A 24,269-nucleotide genomic window follows, 5' to 3' on the forward strand; every position below is an offset into this window, starting at 1 on the left:
AGCGACGAACGCGAAAACAAACACAATCAGTCCTTCGAAATCTGAATGATTTGAAAAGACGGGTTCTATTATAGATTACTCAAGTGGTAGTGAAATTAAGACCTGATTCTCCAACTTATTTCCACTGTATCAGTTAGTATTGTTTATTAATCCTTTTCCCACTACGCTCATAGAGACATAAATAAAATTTGTAAAATGTACTTTAACATCTATAAAATGAAAAAAACGATTTGTTTAATAAAAGGATAGAAATTCGTATAAGCTTGAGTTGGTTATATCATTTCTGTTGGTGTTCGACACAATGTTAGGATTTTGTAAATTGATATTATCAGAATTACTTTATATTTGTTTGCCTTCTTGTAGATTACTTATATGATAGGAATATACAAACATATTTGGTCAGTGAAGTACTCTTATTTTCATGTTTACTAAAATGTCATAGTTTGTGTATCCAGTTTAACCGTAGACCAATTTAGTAGTCCCATATTACCTACTCCAAAAGTGTGCTTTTCGGTTGTTTTAAAAAAGTATTTAAATATCCAATTGTAACTGACGCCAATGTTTTTTTTAACTAAATTAAATACAGGAAACTATCGGAGTTTGATTTAAAATCAAAGACGGGATGTAATGTAAGTCTGCTTACGGATTTAATATCACGACCCAACAAACATAGGTCTTCCATTATAAATTACCATTTTTCAAACAAAATATAGAAACTAATCATTTGAAAGTTTACCACTCGTTTGTCGTGAATCTGCTATACTACACAAAGTTATTCATCTATACAGATACATAAATAATGACCTACTGTTAATCAATAAAATAAGGTTAATAGTTCACTTTTTCACTTGTTCTGCAGTAAAATATAACAACTTATAAGTATACTATTGTGAACCGCGGGGTGTCTACTCTAAATTCTACCGATTGACCAACTTCAAATATCCCAGTACGACCCCAATACTGTTCCACGATCTCCAATATGTCAGAATACGAACCATTAAATGGAAATTGTTTGTGGTGTCAGGAGAAGAAGAATAAGAATTTACAGACATGCATATTTATACAGTTAGGACTACCGTGAATATTGACCAACAGGGAAATGACACGCGAAATAAATATTGACCAATAGGGAAATGACACGTGAAATAAATATTGATCAATAGGAAAATGACACGATTTCACGTTCAAGGATAGCATTAGACTTAACAGGATAATTTTGGGGATATTTTTCTGAATATTCCAACATATACCATCCTCGATACTGGTTTATTAGTATTTTACAAAATAGAAGCAAACAATATGACATGAAGTGAGCTTACTTTGATATGTTGTAAACTATATGAGAGTAGTTTAAACTCATTATGATGCATAACACTATCCAACATCTCGAGTGGAGTAGAACTGAGCAAACTGTTTGTAAATAATATAAGAACTATCTGAATCTGTTGAACAAACAAGTTTTCGGATGAATCTAGAAAAGTATTTGATGGAATTTTCTGATATTTATTTTTTTTTTAAAAAAAAACTAAATTTCAAAGCCTCATATCAAGATTGCAAATTTTATGATGATGCTTTTATCGTATGTGACAACTGGGACCACGAAGACTAATTTCTAATTTCAGTACAAATAAAAACATCATTTACAGGATAGAACAACTTTTGTGGATCACAAGAAATGAGGATGATTCACTTTAACGTCCTATTTACCATAAATCTTCCAAGGCTCATCATTATCTCCATTTCAATACTTTGGCCCAATCTCCTACAATACAAGTCTTATTAAAACATTGTTTTTATGAGCAACTAAACTACGCTCTAATACAAATACACTGATCAGCGTGTATACCGATCTCTCACAGCTAAAAACAAAAAAAAACTTTATCAGCTGCCTATTTTATTGCATTATTTGCCTTTTTTAGATCAACCATTTTTTACTCCTCAATATTTGTGAATAGTAAATTGTGTATATGTTCCCTATTGTTGTATTGTTAAGAAACTTTGTGACAATGCCTTCAACTACCTGACAATATCGTATGATATAATAAGTACACACCATAGAAAAACAAACCATATGTAGTTATGTAATCAGAAACTCGTAACCTTCACTGCATCAAGTAGTTGGACTAACAACAAATTTAAAGTCTATTATTGAGAGCCTAATTGAATGGGATAACGAGTTATAAAATATATTCAATCGCTCAAGTTAAAACCAACATAAACCATTATAAATGCAATTTATTTCGAATAAATGATGAAATGAGTAAATAAGAGAATTTAACGGGGAAAATTTCCTTTTCGACGACTTCATTAACAAGAACTGTACAATTATATTTATCGTTAATTTGTTTATTAAACGTAATGGTCTATATTAAAATAGAAAGTTTTCTCCGAAATAATAAATTAACGAAACTTTACAAGAAAAACATCCCATCAGTTTGTGATATGTGAACTTTGAAGCGATCATAACCATCAAGCAAAACACTTGCTTCGTTCGTGTTTGATAGCCAATCTCGTGCACGAAACGCAGCTAAATGAGAATAATACACCGGAGCAGGGTAAGAGACACTACGAGAGCACCGCATATAAGCATAACATAAGTGGTACGTAAACATTTGAAGAGCGTCTGATGTAAAGTTACTGTCATCATATAATACATGATAGTGGGACGGTTTTGATGTTCCCTGGAAGAAATAATCATCAACAAAGAGAAACCAGTTACCTGAATCCCTTCATGAGAACAAATATAGAAATCGAACTCTCTACGATGAGTAATATCTGTATCCACGACAGTCCCTGGTTCCACATTCCGTGCCCTGTCAAAATGAAAATGCGAGATATGGTCTTGAAGAAACATCTAACATGTCTGAAAATAAAAACTGTATCGAATATCTAAACATTTCATCATAGCTACGAGCAGTAAAATTTCGTCTAATTACCTGGGATCATGTGGTTTGAAACGGATATGGTGTCGCTTCTGGACAACGATAAATGTAATAGCAGGTTCTTCACCAGGACGAATATCAGTGCAAGCTTTTTGAATGGCAGACAACTCCTCGACCAAAACATTTTCAAACTGACCCTCTGAGACACCGTCGCGATAGAATATAATACGTTTAGGAAAACGTCCCTTCGTATTCCGCAAATACAGCTATAGTATAAATATAAATGTTCCCGAATTATAATGTTGTTGCGAAAGAAATAAAGAAGTAGAGAAAAATAATACTTCACAGTAGTAACAGAGAGTACATAGCATTGAATTTAAAGGGACTAACCGTGAGCAGTTCTCCAACTGACAGATGCAAGTTATCAATAATTTCTCTTGTTGTTTTGTTTCCTCGCTCAGTAGTTGCTTGTTGTCTAACTACAGCCCCGTATCGTATTAACTCAGGACTGACAGATCCAACAACAGCAGCAACTGACTTGAGAACCTGATGAGATTGTGTCGGTGCTGGATGAGTAACATCAGCACCGAAAACCATTATTAAATCCTGACTGTTCTCGATAAGATCTGGGACAATCCAATTAACACCACCAAGTTTCCCATTGAGTTTCAATAATAGGTTGGCTAAAACAAAACAGACTGAATTAGTCCATTCGTTTTAAAAATTGAAACAAACGAATATGAATGAATGAAAGATACTTACGAAACACATTAGGTTTGCGTAGAGTGCTACCACGAACACATTGTGTGCGGATACCCATTCTCAAGTCACTTAAACGTTTGATTGTTCCGTAAGCCAAATCATCGTACAGAATCAACAGAATGAAGTTACAACCCTGGAAAAATTCGAATTTGTTAGTAACTGCTACAGAAATCAAAACCAACTCCCTGAAATTAGGTTCACTTACTTGTCGATGAAATTCCTCAAACTTTTTTTCAAGTTGGTTAAGGGAGCATTGTGATATAAATGGTTTATTGCTGAAGGAAACACCGAAACGGTTAGCGGCCTTCGGTAATTCGTCTGTGACTTTTTCTACGTCGCCTTTAGATCGCTACAATAAAAATCAAGAACAAAATATTACAAAGAGATTGAAAAAAAGCATAAAAAGAATTACACACTGATGAAGTAAAGGGTCATATATACTTCAAGCAATAATGTTTTCTAGTCAGTTTCCATGTAACTGTCATCAAAACGACAAGGCAAGGCCATCGCTTTTTTAAAAGAGTTTCTTTCACATTTTGACGTGGTTAAATGAAAAATTCTCCCCTTAACAAACATTATTTCGCTGTTAATGAGAAGTGATTGTTTGATGTTCACATTTGTTTTACTTCAATAAGGAAACAACAATCCATATGTGTTTATAAGGTACTTTCTACGCACACTACTTGGTCGGAAAGTAGTCAGTCAGCTACAATGTAGAACCAGGCACATATATGCATCGGTCCAAGTTGCCATATCTCATTAGCACAACAAGATGAACATCGAATCCATAGAAGTTGTTAATTCAATGGCGGTAGTATATAAAAAAAAATTGCATATAAGGATATAGTACACGAAGAAAAAAAGATATAAAGCAATTTTAATACCATTGTGTCATGTCCCGATAAGCATAATGAATGGTAACTTTTGGGATCCATTTATGGACAAATACTATGCATATATTTTTATCGTATGATTGTTAAATAACTAAACTATATATATCCATGTCCCTCTTATTATGAGCCTTATTTGACCTATGAACTATTATTGTACAACTTACCATTCTTGAATTATGCCCTGTCTATTAATTACTACCTCCCACACTCACAGCCACTTTCAGCTAAATCTTGTACAAATGTTGTTTCCTATTTTATGGTACGATGTGGTCTGTCTGGTTGGTATATAAAACCAGTAAGTTTGAAATAAACGATTTATATTGCAGAGGCTGAGATTGGTGTTCTGGACCTAACTGGCTGGACTAGGCAGGAATCAGGACCGATAAGTACTCTAGACTGATCGTACGGGTTTAAGCGTCATTGGTCCGATCGATAATTCACTGCTCTCTAATTGGCGGTGTCGTTACGTTATACATTAACAGAGCGCACAGGTCACAAGTTATAACAAACAGTTAAAGGGAAGACAGAGTTTATACACCGACGCCATTGTGATCGATTCTGAGCCATGTCAACAAGAGGCTCCAACCATTGGTTACGATAGTCGCGCAGACCCAAACCAAGTAGTCTACATCTATCAACATGGCTAAGACTAGAAGTTAGTTACTTCAAGGACTGATGCCATGTTTTGGTTTGGCCGCTCCTAACTTTCTTCCAACACTAGTCAGCATTGCGCGTCGTGGTAAGCGGTGTTCATGCATACCTGACACGTGACCCAAAGATCTCAGTAGATGAAAATTCACAACCACGTCAATTGATTTACCATCATCCCCTAATACCCTGTGTCTAACCTCACTATTACTTACACGGTGATCCCAGCAGATGTGAGTAATATTTCTAAGTCGCTTACGGGTATCTTCTACTCTTAATGGCCACCTTTCGCAGCCGTAAAGTAGAACATAACGAAGTGCTGCGCAGTATACTCGTCCCTTAATTGATAGACGGATATCTCGCCTTCACTATAGGTGACGTAAGTTGGCAAAAGTCAAATGAGCATTTTGAATCCATGATGAGATTTTGTCAGACAACCCATTAGGGCTGATCAGACTTCCGAGATAAGTGAAGTTGTCGACGCGTTCGACCACTTTACTCCCTATCCTTAGTTGAAAAGTAGTAGTAAACAATGTCACGTTGTCTAGTCTTTAATAATTTCCCAGAATTCGACAGGTCGGTGACCGATCGAAATGCAATCCAACTACTAGGTTTCTATTTAACATTGCAATATGTTTATTTGATATTAAGCGGTTGAACTGAAAAGTAGTATAATATCATAGTTATCTTGATCGTTTCTATACAAGTGCTGTCAAGTGACTATTCCTTCATACATACATTCTCACTGTTGTTTTAAATCATATTCCCAAGCTTAAGTCTTTTTGCATTATTTTTACTACATTATTTCATTCGTCATGTCAATCAGGCATGGCAACATAGGCCAAAACACATCCATTCGAAACTCTATGTTCGAGATGTCCATCTATCTATTTTACAGTGATCCAATACTGATTCTTATTGGTTGGTGATATCTAATTTTGACAAGCTACTTGAGATCCTATACAATACTGTCATTTAGAATCTTACACTATCATCTAATGTTCATTATATCCGTGTTGGCCGTTTATTGTTATGAAGAAGATTCATTTATTTAGAAACCTAAACCTTGTAATCAGCAGTCGGCAATTATTTCAATACGTTACCGAACACCAATAGCATCAACAACGAACAAATCATCCATAAAACTTAAAAATATCACTACAATAAGGAAAACCAAAATCTCAAACATACTGGGTTGTTTGGAACACAAAGTATTCCCCATGGAATTGCAACACCACGTTTAGCCGGTTCATGAAAATCTGGAGTATTCCAACTTCCAGCCTTCAGTTGGATTTTATCTGGACGATTAAAAACTGCTTTAGGTGGCTGGAGTACACGTGACTTTACATCTACAGGTTTGTTTGCTATCTTTACTTGAAACAACTGGAATAGTCGATGTGCCCTTAAGATAGAAATAAATGGACATAATTAAGTTAATTTGAGAAACACCACTGTCAAGATTTATGGCACCCAGTGACTGATAAACAAAATTTTATTCGTCTACTCATTTGTGTTACTCAACGATCTTTTTCAAGTACTTTAAAAAATACACCGAAAGCAAACAACAACCCACATGAATTTCCATGAATATTTAGCTCATGCTACTTGTCTACGGGAAAATCTTTACAAAAGTCGACTATTTTTGGAACTCTTTAGATGCCCACATCCAAATTCGAATCACATACTTATGTAAATTACAAACTTGAAAAAGTAGCTAACAACACTGTATCCAAACAGCCAGCTAAGCACAGCACATACGACCCCCGAGTCATTTACACGAAGGCCTAGACTTAAACCTGGCCGATAGAATTCAGTCAGCACTAAACAGCTAGACAGAGATGACATTATTTAATACTCAGTGATAAGTCAGTATAAGTGTCTCAATCCAACAGAAAGTCAGTGGTAACGCACCAGAATGAGAATCACGTAGGACTGATTAATCTTCTCAAGATTGGAAGTAGGTCTTGATGATAAGCGCCGAAACACAAATCAAGGGTTTCATCTCCAGTAGACTAAACTTCGTAAATCACCTCCCAAAAGTTTTCATCTCCTCCCACATTACCCACATTTGGAATTCGCATTTCTGGAGAAGCACTACTAAGTTGTGTTGAATTGGAAAATGACTTTTTAATTAAGATATAATGGGGCCTACAATTCAGTTTGTTAGTAACCAATCGCACATCACATCTAACGCTTTAACTGATAAGGAAAACGAGATAGAACATATTCAAAACTTTAACGCATTATTATCATTTCCCGTGCAAATAAAATCGAAATACAGAAATACAGTTACTTTGAAATCGAATTAGTGAAATCCATAAGTTCTCGAAAACGTTCTTGAGGACGTACTGCTGCACAACGGATAACCTCACTAGCCACATCAGCCTTGCTCGCGTTAGGTGCTTGAAAAGGAAGAATATTTAGTAATTCCATTGGCATATAAACCTCTCGTTTTTGATCAACCTAAGGAATGAAACACTAAATGCACATTACCTTTATGCACGGAAGATCAGGATATTTTAACTTAATATGGTGATGTTCATCAAAGTACGCAGCAACAGACTGCTTTCTCTCCTCGATCATAAGCTTATCAGCTGGCACAGAAGATATTCCATGCACGGTGAAACGTCTAGAATACACATGTCCTTGAATAGTTTTTTATTAGAGTAAATAAAAAAGCCACATACCATTGTCACTTTTGTAAAACTTGTCAGTCTCAACACGTATTCTTCTTAAATCGTTAGCCATTTGTGAGCTACATCTGTACATGTTGTCTCCATACTTTTCGTACATAACATCTGCTAGGTTACCAGCTGTGAAAAAAGCCTTGTAGGTCTTCAAAAACAAGCAAATTAGAAATCTCAAGAAATACCATGTCTATATTCATACGGACCTTCCATTGAGGTCTAATGCTAGCGATAAAACCTCTGTGGATACTCAGTAGCTTATCTGCAACGACTTTCACTGGCTTTTCGTAAAATAAAGCAGATCTTCCAAGAGATATTAACGACTGCTTCGACACAGTTCTTAATATACAATCTAACAATCTTATGGATTCCTAGAAAGGATGATTATAAAACATGAACATTACTTGGGGAATGTTTAACGATGTTGCTTTTGGGTTTTCTACGTATTGTTGTACATCGTCAGTTGACACCGTCTGTACTTCCATCAAGTGATATTTTAGAATAAGATTATCTCGACCAAGTGGATCAACAATTTTCATTTCTGTCTCAGTAGGAACTTTTCCGATCCCTGGCAAACGATCTGCCGAGTATATGTCATGGCCACCATCGTAAATTATACAGTCGTGTAAACTATGTAAACATAGAGAGAGCAACCATATACTGTTGTCGTAAGTAGAAACACCAACAAAATCAAATTGTTACCAAGACCGATAATGAGACTGTCCACTAAGATTTCACAAATTAGAAAGTCAAAGAAAACCATCAATTTCAGAATTAGGCAACGCAGACATCAAAATTCCAAGAACCACCGGGAACAAAGTTTTCAGAAATCTTCCATGAATGTGAATATCAAATTTAAAGAAGAAATCCATAGACAAGTCATAAAGATTTGTCATAGGTTCACCTATAAAACGATACTGGATGATATTCTTCTTATCGGAGAGATTTACTTTTTGTTATTGGTACATGTACGATACCAAACGAAACATGCCTGACTATTATAGTAAAAATGTGTGAAGAGAAAAGTGAAGATAAATTACTTTTTCTGGAAATTCTATATAGACCGAACAGAAAGTACTTAAACACGACAATAGGACCGTTTTATAAGTTTTATACCATCTTAGTATAAACAAGTGACAGAAACACGTAGTTTAAGGATAATGCAATATGTGTTATAAAAAGTAGTTGAACATACTTTTTACATCATGCATAACGGTTCAACGACATCATTGCGATAAACAGGCAAATATTTTGAGCGCAAGTACAGAATATTTATACATATAAACCCACAGTTTAGATATGAAACATGGTGCTCATCAAGAAAATCTTCAAATTTAGTATGGGTGTTATCCGTCAAGCAAAAATAGTTTTATTGTCAATCTATATTAATGTGTTTCTTTTAAAATCCTTTATTTTGTTATGAAAATCAATCACAAACAGTCGGTTCAAGTTCAAGTGTTCTTTCATCACGTCATGCAACTGGTAAATCGAAATATTTGAAGTTGTTCACTTGTTCGAATCGGTCATTTTACACAGTAATCGATTATTGACAGTTTCCCTAGAATTTTACAAATATTAGGGTCATTTTCGTCACATCCGTCTTCGTTTAAACAATGAAAGAATTTAACCTAAAATGGTTGATAGCTCTTAGGCTTTCTCATGTGATTCTTTAGAGTCTAATTCAGGCATACCAATTTTACAAACGAGGAATAGTCATACATAGTTGGGAAATGCCACTCCACTCATTTTAATTAGTCAGCAAGGAAAGTTACAAATACTAGTTGGTAAAAAGAAAAGTTCCACTTCGAAAATGAGTGTATGTGTAAGCTAAAACATTCGTAGGTAATAAGGTTTGAAAGAGTATTAGTCACTCAAGTGTGATGTCCCCAGTCAAATTGTTCTTGCTCAAACAAATAAAATTCAATATACATGACCAATAAACTACAAAGTAAATGAAATGATAATATACCATGAAGTGTATCTGAAAAATACTTACCTATCAGCCACCTGTTTAATTAGAGCACGTTTATCCTTAGCAGACATTCGTATTTCAGTCCTGTTTCCTTCATCACCACGATATACAGCGAGAGCTTCTGCTCGATACATGTAAACAATTTTGGGCTTTATCGAAAAATCCCAACAATTAACAGTCACATACATTTCTTTGCCCGAATGTCCCCCTCCATCCGGTCGATTAGGTATTGAAAGTCTTTTGATATTCATTCTTAAAATACACAAGATAAGATAACGTGTTTCACGCAAGTAAAAACCGACCATACTTTTTCCAAATAAAACAAATATGGTGAATATTGATAAAAATAACTCACTTAGAGAAATCCTCAGAAAGATGAACACTGAAACGAAAAGTAAGAACCGATCAGAAATAGAAAGCAAGCTTGCGAATTACAACAAAAAGCGATCTACAGCAAACCACAGCACTTACGTTTCTATTACTTTTGGATGCTTCTTTTTCTGTCTCGCGGGTTTGGAAGGTGGACTTGTTAGTTTTGACGTCGAAGGAACATCAATTGCAGAAGATTCATCACTAAACAACGATGAAACAGGAGCCCTGAATAACAGAAAATCGAATCTTAAAACCAATTCAATAGATTCAAATCTTATATAAAAAGGTTTGCTAACTAACAAAGCAAAAATCAACATCATACAAATAATTCAACAGATAACGTACATACCTGATCAGAACTGTAACTCGATAGTTGGAGCGTGAAACGTAACTGGACAACAGATAAAATTTTCAAAATAGTCTCCCCATCATTCTGCAAATAATCCAGCACTTTCATCAAAAATATCCAAAACCACAACAATTTCTGCTTAATTTCTGTCGAAAACACCGGAGCAGTTAGCTAAAAATCAAACAGCCCGGATCCCTCTATCACACGTACATATTTATTCACCTACAACAACAATGCTTGCAGTCATTGCATATAAGGTTTTGAAAAATAAACACATAGATCCCTTATATTCTCTTTGTCTAGAAACGAATAAATAATCAGTCAGTGAGCATCTATTTACAACACAGATAGTCAATCAATATACCCTCCCAAAACTCCAATCAAATTATCTTCCTATCAGTTCCAAAGAACCTTCATTAACAGATTAGCACTAATTACAGCCACATAATCAAAAAACATATACTCACACATTTGCCCATTCATATCGGAATACTCAGGGACTTACTCTTGTACATTTGGTTGAATTGAAGATACTTGACGATCTCCACTCTCTTGAGTTTCTTGGGATCTACGAAAGTGATGAACAATATGAAAACGAAAAGTAACATGTACATATGGACGACGGCAAATAAAACGAGCAAAAACAAAGTTTCAAGTCAGCCATGATATACAAGGAAATATTTGCTCCCATAGAATTGATATAACGGACGGTTTACAATATTGTTTTCCTCTCGAACGTATATGACGATAATACATTAATAAGACTAATTACGTTATTTCAGAACCAGGATTCGCGACCCAAAATAAAATACCAGACAACACTAGAGAATACTTTATTCAATACAATTACAAGCAGTTACAGTGATTCTAGAGTAGAAATCGACAAGGACGAAAACCACATATTTTATAGTCCGTAGGTTATGGTTGTTTATCCACACTCAGCGACCAACCATACTAGACTTTCACTACCACACAAGAATACTAAAGATCCTCATTGTGAAAATTAAAACAAATCACATAAGCAAACAGTACTGTTGCAATTAGATCATTATTAGGTTTTATTCTAATATACAGAAATATTTATATTGATGCATATAAACATTACACCGATCACGACAGCTTATGAATCAATGATCATAATAAAACAGATAGCCTAACTACACCATAATAGGTAAGAAGTTCAGATTTATAGCAAGAAAGCAGGCGCACCAATAATGATAAGAGTGATAAGAGTAAAAGTTTCAGTCAATACTTTAACATGGATAAATAAACTTTAAAATAATAATCATAGAAAATTAAGAATTTATGTAATAAGAATTGTGTAAATATAATCATTTAGTGAATATAAAATGGAAGAGGTAAAGAACGACAGAATGTGAAGAAATTCGTAAAATCGTTTATCAAGTCACATCCAGCCAAGGAAGAGATAGGGATATTACGAGTTTCTCCTGAACACAAACTAGGGTTATAGGTTTGACAATCCATTTTCCTAAACAAATAACTTGCTCTCAACCTCACTAGAGGAGCTAGCTAGGTTTAAGACCACGGTAGTCGTTAATTGTCATCATTACAATCAGGCAGCATCGAGATGCTCTAACAAAGCAAAGATGATACCTTGATCAAAAGCACACTACATAAAGATATAATTTTAATAAATAAAACTCAATACATTGATAAATTGAATTCAATGCTCAGTGATCTTACCAAATTTCAAAAATTTACTGATAATAAAGACCAGTGAATAAGTAGAGAAACAGATTACTAATATTCTTAGATAACTAAAACGAAATCGAGTTATCTCGTCCGAACTTCATGATCCACTTACATCAATTGGATCAAACTATATTACGACAATCTGGTCTAACCGAAGTTCATAAGACGGGTTTTCTCCTTCGCCCAGTTTTAGAGAAGTATAATTCTCCATATCACAAAATTGCAATGTGGCTGGTTAGAATCTTAAAACCTATGTATAAATCATTCGTAAAAAGAAGCATCAAAAACGTTTTTGACTTCATTATCAAAGCTGAAAGGGGAGGATCTTGATGGAGGAGAACGGGATATTTTTAGACCTCTTATCTTTATTTACCAATGTAGCACCAGTTGAAACTGTCGGGTTTATATGCAAATAAATACTAGAAAACAAGTCAATTATGGTTTGCCTGAGAATAGTGTTAAAGAATAACTTCTAAGGTGTTCGATGAACGTTCATTATATATTCAAAAATATTTATTGTAGACAAGTTGGTGGAATAGCTACAAGATTACTTTAAAGCCTAAATTTAGCTGATTTCCTAAGAAAATTAGAAAACTGACCCCTCAATAAGGTTACCGAGAAATTAGATCGATAATAACTTTACTGATGATACATTCATCATCGTAGATCCAAATACTAAGAGAGAACTCCCAAATACGTTTAATAGTGTATACCTGGCAATCGATTTCACTCGTAAGGATGAGTGTGACAATCAACTAAATTTCCTTGACATTTCATCAGGTAGACAGTGTGACAGTTTATCAGAAGCGTGCATATGAAGAGTTCCTTTGCTTGTCAGTAAACCCATTTCTCGAGTTTTTCACCAATCCGCTACAAAAGGAATCTGATCAGATGCCTTACAAGCTGGGAAAAGAAAAGAACTGTTCCGATGATACTATTGTAGTGACCTGTTTTTATCACGAAAACACGATTGGTTTAATGAAAACAATTATTATTATAACCAATTGTACCAGTGCTTGATTTAATATGCTCTTTGTTTAGCTGTGCTAATGACAGCTATATTGTGCTTCCATTATTATTCTTACACTTTGATTGTGACCTCGCGCGAATTCGGTTACGCTCTGTAACCAAGTTTGTATCCTGGCACGAACTCAGTATTCTTTCGATACCACGAGATCGCCAGCAAATATATCTCGACTTGGTCCATTAACTGCCTTCTGATATTTGGCTTCCGGTAGATTTTATGCATATCCTGGCACGCGTTCCTTTGTAGTGGTGTTCATAGTCTACCGCGACTCGACGCCAAGATACACTATAAAGGAGCTACAGTTTATTAATAATATACTTCTCTGCGACACTGATAGTCAATCAATATACCCTCCCAAAACTCCAATCAAATTATCTTCCTATCAGTTCCAAAGAACCTTCATTAACAGATTAGCACTAATTACAGCCACATAATCAAAAAACATATACTCACACATTTGCCCATTCATATCGGAATACTCAGGGACTTACTCTTGTACATTTGGTTGAATTGAAGATACTTGACGATCTCCACTCTCTTGAGTTTCTTGGGATCTACGAAAGTGATGAACAATATGAAAACGAAAAGTAACATGTACATATGGACGACGGCAAATAAAACGAGCAAAAACAAAGTTTCAAGTCAGCCATGATATACCAGGAAATATATGCTCCTATGGAATACAAAAACTTCAAATATCATTCACATTGATAAGCTCTCTATAATCAAAGTTCTACCTGAAATACATCACCAAATGAATTGAGTCACATACGGAATATCAAGCAATAACATGGTAGTCAAGTCAAAATTAATTAGTAGATGATGGTCAATGATTTAAAGACATGCGTCATAAATGTGTTAAACTTATTTACTTCTACAATGGACTGACAATCACAGTCATATAATCATACACCTTGTATGCGTTTCAGGAACACATGCCAACTATTAGTGTGAATATTTGCAATGTGAAAAATAGAAATTTCTTTAGTACTTTCAGTATTTCTGCTTCTCATACTCTATCAATTACAAAAATGCAAATAGACATATAGTCAACCTGCGGTTCACATATTCTACGAAACGTGATTAAATATCTTAAATGATCTCCAGGTAAAGGATTTTTGTATTCATGTTGGAATTTCGCTAACCACTAATTCATAAGGGCTGACGAGCTTTCCATTAGTTGAAAATAACTTCTTAAAATTAAATACAAGAGTTTGGTTGCACTAAGCCGCATTAAAAACCATGTCATATTTTTAAAGGAAACAGTAACAAGACTTTTTAAGTCATGATAATCTGGTTCCTGAACAGTAAAAATTGAGGTACCTCAACTTACTCACTCATTGGCTGCCTCGAAGTTCGAGATTTCTTATTTTTACGCCTACCACCGTGAGAACTCTTAGCCGAACTACTGGAAATGGGACAGTAGATAAGGATTACCGATTAAAATACTGTGGATTCTGATACAAAATAATTGTAACACGTCAATTAATATTTTAAGAGTTAACATTCAGGATGTTATGCAACTATTTAAGAGAGTTTGAGTAAGACAAAAAAGATTGTAATGCTACTAAAAGTTTCCCAGTCACCCCGTCTTATTCAGTGGCTATTAACGTGGATGAGTACTTCTCTTAGAACCATCTTCTGTCAATCCGTACCAGTGGTAAATTCTAATTACACCTGTAACTGTAGTTCTCAATATAACAAATCAAATAATACATGCTCTTAGGTTGTATCCCGTGAAATTCAAAGTTCACCGACTGATTTCTGGAGTGAAACACTACTTTTCAAAAGCAGACAAAATATGTTCGAAAATACTAATTTCAACGTGAGTTTATTAGGAATTTGGCAATTAAAACCAAAGAAACGTAACTTGATTGAGATCATGAGTCGACCAATGTTAGACCACCACGTGCTCACTAGTGACTAGCTTCGAGCGGAAATTCTCGGAGTTCTAGTGAGAAACCGTGACTAATGGAGCTAACCTGTGTCGGGTATGAGGCAGTTACCCACCAAAGGCAATGGAAGATGGTCGCGCAATATCGTGGATTGGTTGAAATCAGACATTAATACAGTTGGATGCCAGCTCAGTAATCTAGAGATCAAGCGTCCCCATGAGAAACCAAAGGTCCTGGGTTCGGATCCCGCGAGTACGATAGTGGATGCACACTGCTGAGAAGTCTCATATTAAGACAAAACGGCCGTTCAGTGCTTCCAGTTTTTCATTGGTGATTTAACGTTGATCGATTCATGGTCTCAATCAAAAACTCAACAATAGCTACAACCCCATACTGACAATGTAATTTATTTAATGAGAACAAGTTTACATATTCAATTTTGAACCAGACTTTTGTGGAGAATACCTAGTTTCGAAACATTCCCATATTGTGATTTAGAACAACATATATATTAGAGTAAAACCTGATGAGGTTCTAATTGGAAACAGTGCTGTTCCCTTATAAATGCTGTTCTAAATAGCTAATTGTAACAACTGTAAAAAAGTAAAAAATCAATGATTACCTACCCTTCCTCCATAATGAATTCGGCGCAAAATCCTGGGAGGTATCGAACTGAATGGTAATCAAATAAATCTCACTGGCAGGTATAATCTACACGACATAAAACACAAACTCAATAATAAGCAAAATACTATGGAAAAAACCACTTCAAATATTTTATACTTTCTTGGCATTGTTAACAAAACACCTTTGAAGATGGCACAGGTATTCAGGTATTCAACTTTTACTCAAAGCATGAGACGAAACATAAATGAAAAGTCAAAATAACAGCGATTTTACGAGGATAATATACAGAAACCATGCATCATAGTTGAGAATACGAAATGCAGTTTGCTTTACACTGCAGTCGGTCTGCGTATGGTATATGACTAAACGCAATCACAGATGATCAAAACGCAATCAAGTCATCAGTAAAAAGTTTAGATAGATAATTAGCTTTACGGGTTAGTATCAGCCTCGACCATAACACTGCATAACGCAAATTGAAACGTTTGGTAGGAGTAACGTCTAGTATGAGACTTTCTTATGTATATTGATTTGAGGTCCATGGTTAACACACAAATCGTCCAAAAATCCTGCGAACAAACGCACAAACAGTATACAGATATATACAGAGAGGAGCATCATCTAAAATACAGAAAATCAGTCCAAGGTTTTCTCCCATCCGATGAAAGTGCGTGGAAGTAAGCATGAAAAAAATCTAGTTCTTGCTAATAAGCGACCAGAAGCTCTCAAACTATATGAGTACGTATTCTAAGGACCTATTCCACCATATTTGCCCATCATTTAAAATGACTTAGTGTAGTGACACAGCAAACTTTTGCTGTTGGTATTAACACCAACAGCAGTTTAGAAATTAACTCATCCATCTATTAGTTAACAAACTGAACTTCGTACAGTAATCTATCAACCACTAAAGTAAATTAACTAACGTTTGCTAGGTTGTTGAAACAACTTTAGCAATCTAGTCAACTTAAAAGTGATAAAACTATTAAGTGTCGTTTGAGTTCACAAGAAATATCAAAATCACTGCGTAATTTGTAAGACCCACCACTGGAAAGTCGATAACTATGATTTGCTCCAATGATATGCTAATTATGACACGGCGAAGAAACTAACTATTTAATGGTTACGCCTTTCCGACACTAAACATAAGCTTTAGTCCACTCACTGTTCTGACTAAAAGGTTCTGAAATATTCCAGCTAGCAAAGGACGGAAAACACCAATATTCTCATAACTAGCGCTAAATATATTCGATTACAGCTTTGATAATAGCTGACAAAAACAAAGATAAGGTGTCTTTCACACAAACCTACTAATTCAAAAGTAAAATTGTGGTAATATGCTTTCATTCAATACATATAGAGTTTTGGACCTTCCAAGCGTCAGTTTATCATTATACACAAGTTTCTCCATATCAGTGACAAAAAAAGCTGTGATAGATGAATAGGTTGTAATGACCTATTTTTATGTAGAGAACGCAATTGGTTTAATGGGAACAATTATTGTTATAACCACTTGTACCAGTGATTGTTTTACTGTCCTTGTTTGTTTAACTGTACTAAAACCATATTTTCTTCCATTAACCGTGACCTCGCACACTTTCGTTTTCGCTACATAGTCCCGCTCGTACTACTATGTACGATATCGGTATTATGTCGATACCACGAGATTGCCAACAAATATATTCTATTACGACAGTCAGTTGCCTTTTGGTCTAGAAAGAGATCAAACCTAATATCTGGTACGTAATCTCCCTGTAGTGGTGATCATAGTCAATCGCGACTCGACGCCTACCACAAAGTGTTACTTACATAGGCGAAAAGTTAAGACATAGCAAAACTATGTGTCTGATATAGATCAGTTTGTTGCTTCCTAAGACATTACTTTAACTGCCCTCACGGTTCAAAGACTCATGGAATAAAACTGAGCCTCAAACTTTGTGACAATCAACGTCACACTGAAGCTAAACCGTCTTATGGTAAACCTAACGGTCTTGATCAACTACGTTATCATTAGATATTGAAGCTGCTATTTTCAATTACCAATCTGCAAACGCAGGAGGTGATAAGCATTTGTCAAATCTGCATGAAAGTACTTTGTGGGAAAATCTTGGTTAATGTTTGTGATTTAAGTGTTTCCTAGACTTTCCTGTTCCATCAGTTTGTATTTGTCTACCCTATCTAAGCATTATCCCTCGGCGTCTATACTCATTAATTGTTGATTACTGTGCAAGGTATCAGCAAATCCGCCATCTCGTACATTATAGCAACAACGACGAGTGGTCGATATCCTACTCCAGCGGTTAATAATAAGCTAGGGATACCAATATATAACAAAAAGTTGAGAAACATTAAACCGAGACTAGAGGACGCATCACGTGGTAGTATCCATAGTACCAGTCACACGACTGAAGTAACTTATGAAGGTATATTATTAGGCGATGTGTATCTCGTGACTTCTTTCCTTAGTGCCGCATGTAAGCAACAAAAGAGCAGAGGTGTGACACGCCCCAGAGCTAGACCTTTGAAGGAACCGAATTCTTGGCCGAGAGAAAACGATACAACAGCAATGTCTACAAAACATCCTTTCCTTCTATCACAACGAGCGACTGAGTATTCGGATGCAACTGTTGAGGTAGTTGGACCCACTGTTGTTTTGAAACGGACCCAACCAAGTCCTCATACATAAAGCCGTCGTACGTGTGTCCGAGTGTGGGGAAGGTTCCCCAACCAAACTAATGAAAGTTCAATCCAAGACTTTATTAACAACATCGAAGACATCCATTCTCACCCCTCCCATCACAACACTTATGGGAACTGTATAACTTTGACGATGATAGTCAAGCCGGGAATATCGGCAACAGCTTAAGGAGAACACTAGAGGTTAATTGTCAGTATATCCACCTAAAAGTTTACCAAATGCTTCATGAACACCGGCGATGGAAATTAAACTGCAATGTACGGATGGCAGGAGAGACAACAGTAACAACAAAGCAATTACAGTGTAGTGGTATTGGATCCTAACCAAACGCGTTGTATTCTATCATCTTTCTACCGTTTGAACCGCCCCCAACATTTTCTACCAAACCCATCATAACCGCTCTTGCTACGCGTACTCTAGTTTATAAATTGGTCGATCGTATTAGTCGCCTAAAAAGACGTTTAACTTAGTATAGCGAATTCACCGCATTAAAATATTATCGTACTTCACTGGTATAATAACCAAACCATCACGTGGTTGTTAAACAAGCAGCCGTTTAAAATGAAGAATCTAGAGCCTACCATTAGAACTAACATCAGGTGAACAAATATTTCTAAATCGCAACTTAAGATATAATAAGGTAGATCGGATCGGTTTATGCCACGTGCTACTGGTATTTCAGAATCACCTAAAACAATAATACAGAATTCTTATTAGCTTATCTTCAACGAACATGATAAATAGTTATTCATAAAGGTTTCTGGATATTGTCATACAGCAGTATCACTGTGGTGTGTGATACTTATTTCGACAGGTATAGGTAGTATGTAACATAAATCGGAAGTGAAAACCCTGACGGCAGAAGATTGAGAAGATCAAGTTGAAGAGAAAATATAAGTGGAAATAGAAAGGAATTGTGACTTGGGAGAATCATACAGAATGTGAAGGGAAAATGGTGGAATTTCGCAAACGAAGTATTCAATACATGATCCTCATACTTTGCCAAGAGATTCTGTGATCCGGTACTAAAACACACTGGTCGTCCCCACATTTGTTCTCGTTCGTTGCCGCATGACTTGACGATAGCGTGATACGATTGATAAAACTGATGAAACTATTAACAAACCCGGTCGGAAAACTGGGCGGAGGCATAGTTGTAACAGCTTAGGTTGGTTGGTTAAGAGTTGAACTCAAACAACTAAGCATATGCCAAAACAGTACAGTTCAAGTATTCATTCACTTCCTTATTCTGCATAGGCGTTATATTTCCTATTATCTTATATTGAATGTTGGGAGGCTTTGTTTGTCTGAACAAATAATCCCACGCTCCAGCGTGACTGTGCTAAGATCGAAATAAAGACCTATTCACTACTTGTCTGGTTTCTTCTATCAATAGCACGAGGGTTACCTTAGGGCACGAAACTGGTGAGTCCTTTTGAACACAAAATTTAACTTCATTTCTGTTATTAACATTATTTTTTTTACTCAATCGTAAAAGTAGACCTGATTAACCGTAAACTAAGTTGGGTATATAAATAGTCTATTTTTTATTATCTTAAGTTATTCGTGTTATAGTAACCACTTTTCGTGCTAATTTTATTGCTATATTTGTCACATACCTCATGTCAGACCCAATAGAAACCCATAATCTGGAGGATTTATCACCAGTGGAGATAGACACTGTTATGACTACGAAATCCCGACTTCCAGAATTTGATCGTAGTGATCCTGAGTTGTGGTTTGCTCAACTAGAGCATTATTTCACGAGACACAATATAAAATCTGAAGGGATTCGCTATAGAGATTTATGTTCTGTCCTTCCTCCTTCAGTCACCAAAGAAGTCCGTGACTTGATTTTAAGTCCACCATCACCACAACCATACACCATCTTAAGACGAGAGATAATGAACCGTTTATCATTATCAGACAGTCAAAGAATCCAAAGACTTTTCCAGGGAGAAACACTAGGTGATCGGTCGCCGTCACAGTTTTTACGTCCCCTTCAAGTCTTAGTGGCTGATAACAGTGGGTGAAGCAGTCCTAAAACAAGGATGGACATAAGTTCTCCCAGCACTGTTTGGATGCACAAGATCCTAAAACCTCATTATCTCATTTAGCGCGTATAGATAATAGAATAATGGAAAGAGGTCCTCCAACTGGATCAGGCACAATAAATCACACACAAAAAGTAGAATCAGCGAAAGACCCAGTCATAGAAGGACTCATTGCGAGCGTTAAGAGTCTCACTGAGGCTGTCGCCAGAATGTAAGTGCGTCATAGAAACAGGAGCAGGTCACCACAACGACCACGATCCAAGTCACAAAACAGGTCACAAATGTCCAGACAATCTGGGCGGTTTTGTTGGTACCACTGGAAATTTGGTGTCAACTCAACCAAGTTCATGTAACAATGCGCCTGGCCTAAGCATAATTCCAAGACAGCGGGAAACGGGTAACCCCTCCCCAGGTCGCGACGACTGAGGAGGGGCGCCTAAACAGTCGCTTGTTTTATGTTAGAGACAGAAACTCTGGATTTCAAAAACGCTTTACAGGGCAGGAACATATTCACTAAAATTGAATTAGTCAGGGCATATCACAATATCCCAGTGGGTGATGAAGATATCCCCAAGACAGCTATTACAAGGCCCTTTGGCTTATTCGAGTTTGTACGCATGCCATTCGGCCTGAGAAATGCGGCACAGACATTTCAAAGATTCATAGATAACCTACTTCGAGATATGCCATTTGCACAGGGGTATATAGACGACTTGTTAATTGCCAGCCCCGATTTGCAATCACACGAACAGCATGTAAAAGCAGTGTTGAAAAGACTGGATGAACATGGAATAAACATACATCAAAGTAAGTGTGTTTTCGGTGTTCAAACTTTAGAATTTTTCGGTCACACAATAAGCCTAGAAGGGATTAAACCAATCAAAAAAGAAATAGACACCATCAAGCAATACCCCATACCTAGTTCTCTAAAACAACTGAGGAGTTTTCTAGGTCTAATTACCTTTTATCGCAGATTCATAACAGGTTGTGCACAATTAATGCAACATTTGACAGATTCACTCAAAGGAAAACCAAAAGAATTCAAACTGTCTTCTGACGCCGTCAAAGCTATTAAACAACCTAAAGATAAATTAGCTCAAGCAACTACGTTGATGTATCCGAATTCTCTTTCCCCACTTGTTTTGATGGTGGATGCTTCAGATAAAGTTGTAGGCGGTACCCATTAACCAACTAGTTAAAAACGCCTGGAAACCAATTGCTTTCTTCTCGAAAAGACTCGCCCCAGCTGAGACAAGGTATTCTACCTTCCGGTAAGAACTTCTTGCAATCTACCTGACCATTAAACACTTCCGACACATGTTAGAAGGCAGGTAATCTATAATCTTTACGAATCAAAAACTACTAACGAATGCACTAAAAGCGAGAGCCGATAAACACTCACCTCGAGAAGTCCGACACCTTGACTATATATCACAGTTCACAAGCGATATCCGACATGTCAAAGGTCAGGACAATCAGTCGGCAGATGCTTTATCTAGACTGGAAATGAACGTGCTACAACAGTCTACAGTAAATTTCGAGGCGTTAAGACACGAACAAGAGCAGGATCTAGAATTACAAAACCTACTCAAATCAAACAGTTTAAGTCTTAGTCTAAAACAGCTACCATCACGTATTGATGGTATTCTAATCTACCGTGACTGCGCGAAGATCGAAATAAAGACCTATTCACTACTTGTCTGGTTTCTTCTATCAATAGCACAAGGGTCACCTTGAGGGACGAACTAGTACAACATCATGTCACCTATATTTGTGGCACATAAGCCTTGTCAGTTTCATCAACTTGTGATCGCTCTACTTCAATGAATCGAGTTCTACCTTATGAAAAACTCGATTCTTGAAACTGAACTTCGACCCACCGATGAAGCACTTTATTATGAAACGCTAAATATCATGAATATAACGGACCTATATTGTCAATAATACAAATATAGCCAAATGACAAAACACAACAGACAGCTATGTTCGCCAGCTACGGTTGCCGTTAACGCGTGCCGGCTTGGAAGTTTCCCGAGTTGTTTTTCGAGTCGGTCGGTTTTGAGTTGGGAAAATTTCAGAGTTTTCTGAAATTTCTAGAGGAATTTCCATACTGGTTATGATACCAGCACCAGTCGGGGTTATCCGTCTCTCGTGATCTAGAGACAGATCGCTTACGTGAAATGCTTCTTCGTGGAGTATGTGACCGTTGGTGGTCATTACGACATCGAAGGTATCCGGTCAGCGTATGACATAACTCTGTTATATCATTCTGGGTTGTTTGAGGCTTTTCTTTGACTCAAAAAACCTCGGTAGTAGAAGATTTCGTTGTTTCTAAAATGCGGTCGGCAGATGCAGCCAGTTCGTCTACAGCGTTGTTTTGTAACGAGACCAGCACAACTTGCACCTGTTGAGGAAGTTTGAATAAGTAAATTTGTTTAAATAGGTCATCATCGAAGGTTCTTTGGCCGATAACCTCTCTCATGCGTTGCAACATGTCTGTCGCAGAACCGTGTTGCAGGTCGATGTTATTAAGGAGTTGGTCTGATCATTGTCGATCGGTTAGGTCTCCGCATTTAAGAATAGATGGTTTAAGTGTTTCGTAGGGTTCCGAAACATCACCAGTAGACATGCTGGATGTTACGTACCTGTTGAATTCGCTCTGTAGTGCCTTGACCACTGCGAAGAATTGTGCGCGTGTGTCCCTCACGCCGTGCTCGTGGAAGTCGGCTTCTGCGTAACAGAACCAGGCTTCGTTATTGTCGGGCCAGAAGGGCACGAGTTGGAACGAGGGTGGGGACATAGTCTTTAACTTAAGTACCTTGGTTGTCTGTTCCGTCATGGTGAAATATGAAGTACGAGAATGAACGAATGAAAAATATATATCCCAAACACACGGAAAAATATCACAATATATCAAAATTAAAATAAGGCAATGATATATAGAATCCCAAAGAGGAACAGTATAATATTTTGAATTATTTGAATTGTATTATGAACTAGGAATCCCAGAATTAACGCAATTGAATTAAGAAGTGAGACACAAGCACAAACGAATGTATTGTATTTGGAATTCGAAATCGAGCATTCAACAAATACAAAGGTATCATTAGTTCATTCAAACACCACAAACAGACAGTTTGAAATTTGGTGTACGAGATCACGTCAGGCTCACCAATGAAGATGCCACAGGTATTTGGATTTTGACAACGCTTTGACCAGTAACACCTTCTAATATGAAGCGTACTCACCAAGTGAAATCAAAAGGCAGAAGCGAGGGGTTCGAAGATATATTTGATAGGCTATCAATATACCGTGGATCGACTGATCTAGGCTGGCTAGCGATTGCAGCAGATGTTGAGCACAGCGTTCCCACTCGTGATCTGGTGCGGATGCATGACCGAGCGCCTTCAGTTAGGTGAGTCCATTAAACTAGTGTGGTCAGCATCCAATGTCGAAGACTTACAGAGCTATTTATCTTGGGATTTATTTACCGCTACAGGAACATAGACAGTCTTCAGTTACATTCTATTTGCGTTTTTAAATTCGTCTACAAAAAGAAGACAATACTCAAAACAATAGAAGTATGGGTATCTTGTAGAACTTAGTGTACTGGGTGTAAAGCAGTAATTAGATTCATATATAAGCGGAGCAAGTTTTGTAATTGGATAATATGATTCAGTTAATTATTAT

General features: G+C 36.5%; 1 protein-coding gene across 3 annotated transcripts; it reads right to left on the minus strand.

Moving 5' to 3' along the window:
* Nucleotides 1-2,217: 2,217 nt before the first annotated feature.
* AGO2_1 (Protein argonaute-2) lies at nt 2,218-17,087 on the minus strand. 3 transcript variants are annotated; one of them, XM_051209110.1, is made up of 20 exons: nt 16,993-17,087; nt 15,827-15,911; nt 14,639-14,713; nt 13,797-13,859; nt 11,071-11,133; nt 10,316-10,441; nt 10,200-10,226; nt 9,869-10,096; nt 8,277-8,502; nt 8,058-8,243; nt 7,873-8,020; nt 7,679-7,830; nt 7,479-7,648; nt 6,377-6,587; nt 3,850-3,993; nt 3,645-3,777; nt 3,273-3,565; nt 2,937-3,148; nt 2,720-2,813; nt 2,218-2,681 (listed from the first exon to the last, which is right to left on the minus strand). In XM_051209110.1, the coding sequence occupies exons 2-20, from the start codon at nt 15,835-15,837 to the stop codon at nt 2,412-2,414; spliced, it is 2,832 nt and encodes a 943-aa protein (XP_051074538.1). In that variant the 5' UTR covers nt 15,838-15,911; nt 16,993-17,087; the 3' UTR covers nt 2,218-2,411. The 3 variants fall into 3 exon arrangements, with proteins under 3 accessions (XP_051074538.1, XP_051074537.1, XP_051074539.1); XM_051209111.1 differs by having other exon boundaries at nt 2,220-2,681; nt 7,479-7,830; XM_051209109.1 differs by lacking the exon at nt 14,639-14,713 and having other exon boundaries at nt 2,720-3,777; nt 6,377-7,648; nt 8,277-10,096; nt 10,566-13,859; nt 15,827-17,087.
* Nucleotides 17,088-24,269: the final 7,182 nt, after the last annotated feature.

The sequence above is a fragment of the Schistosoma haematobium genome, chromosome 1 (genome assembly GCF_000699445.3).
Source record: "Schistosoma haematobium chromosome 1, whole genome shotgun sequence".
Classification (NCBI taxonomy): Eukaryota; Metazoa; Platyhelminthes; class Trematoda; order Strigeidida; family Schistosomatidae; genus Schistosoma; species Schistosoma haematobium.

Excerpts from the sequence above, each read along its gene's own strand:
- AGO2_1 (XM_051209110.1), bottom strand. Across the intron at positions 10,442-11,070 it reads ATTCAACCAAATGTACAAGA|GGCTCCTGTTTCATCGTTGT; the intron begins GTAAGTCCCTGA and ends TCTGTTATTCAG. Across the intron at positions 2,814-2,936 it reads TTCAAACCACATGATCCCAG|GGCACGGAATGTGGAACCAG; the intron begins GTAATTAGACGA and ends TCATTTTGACAG.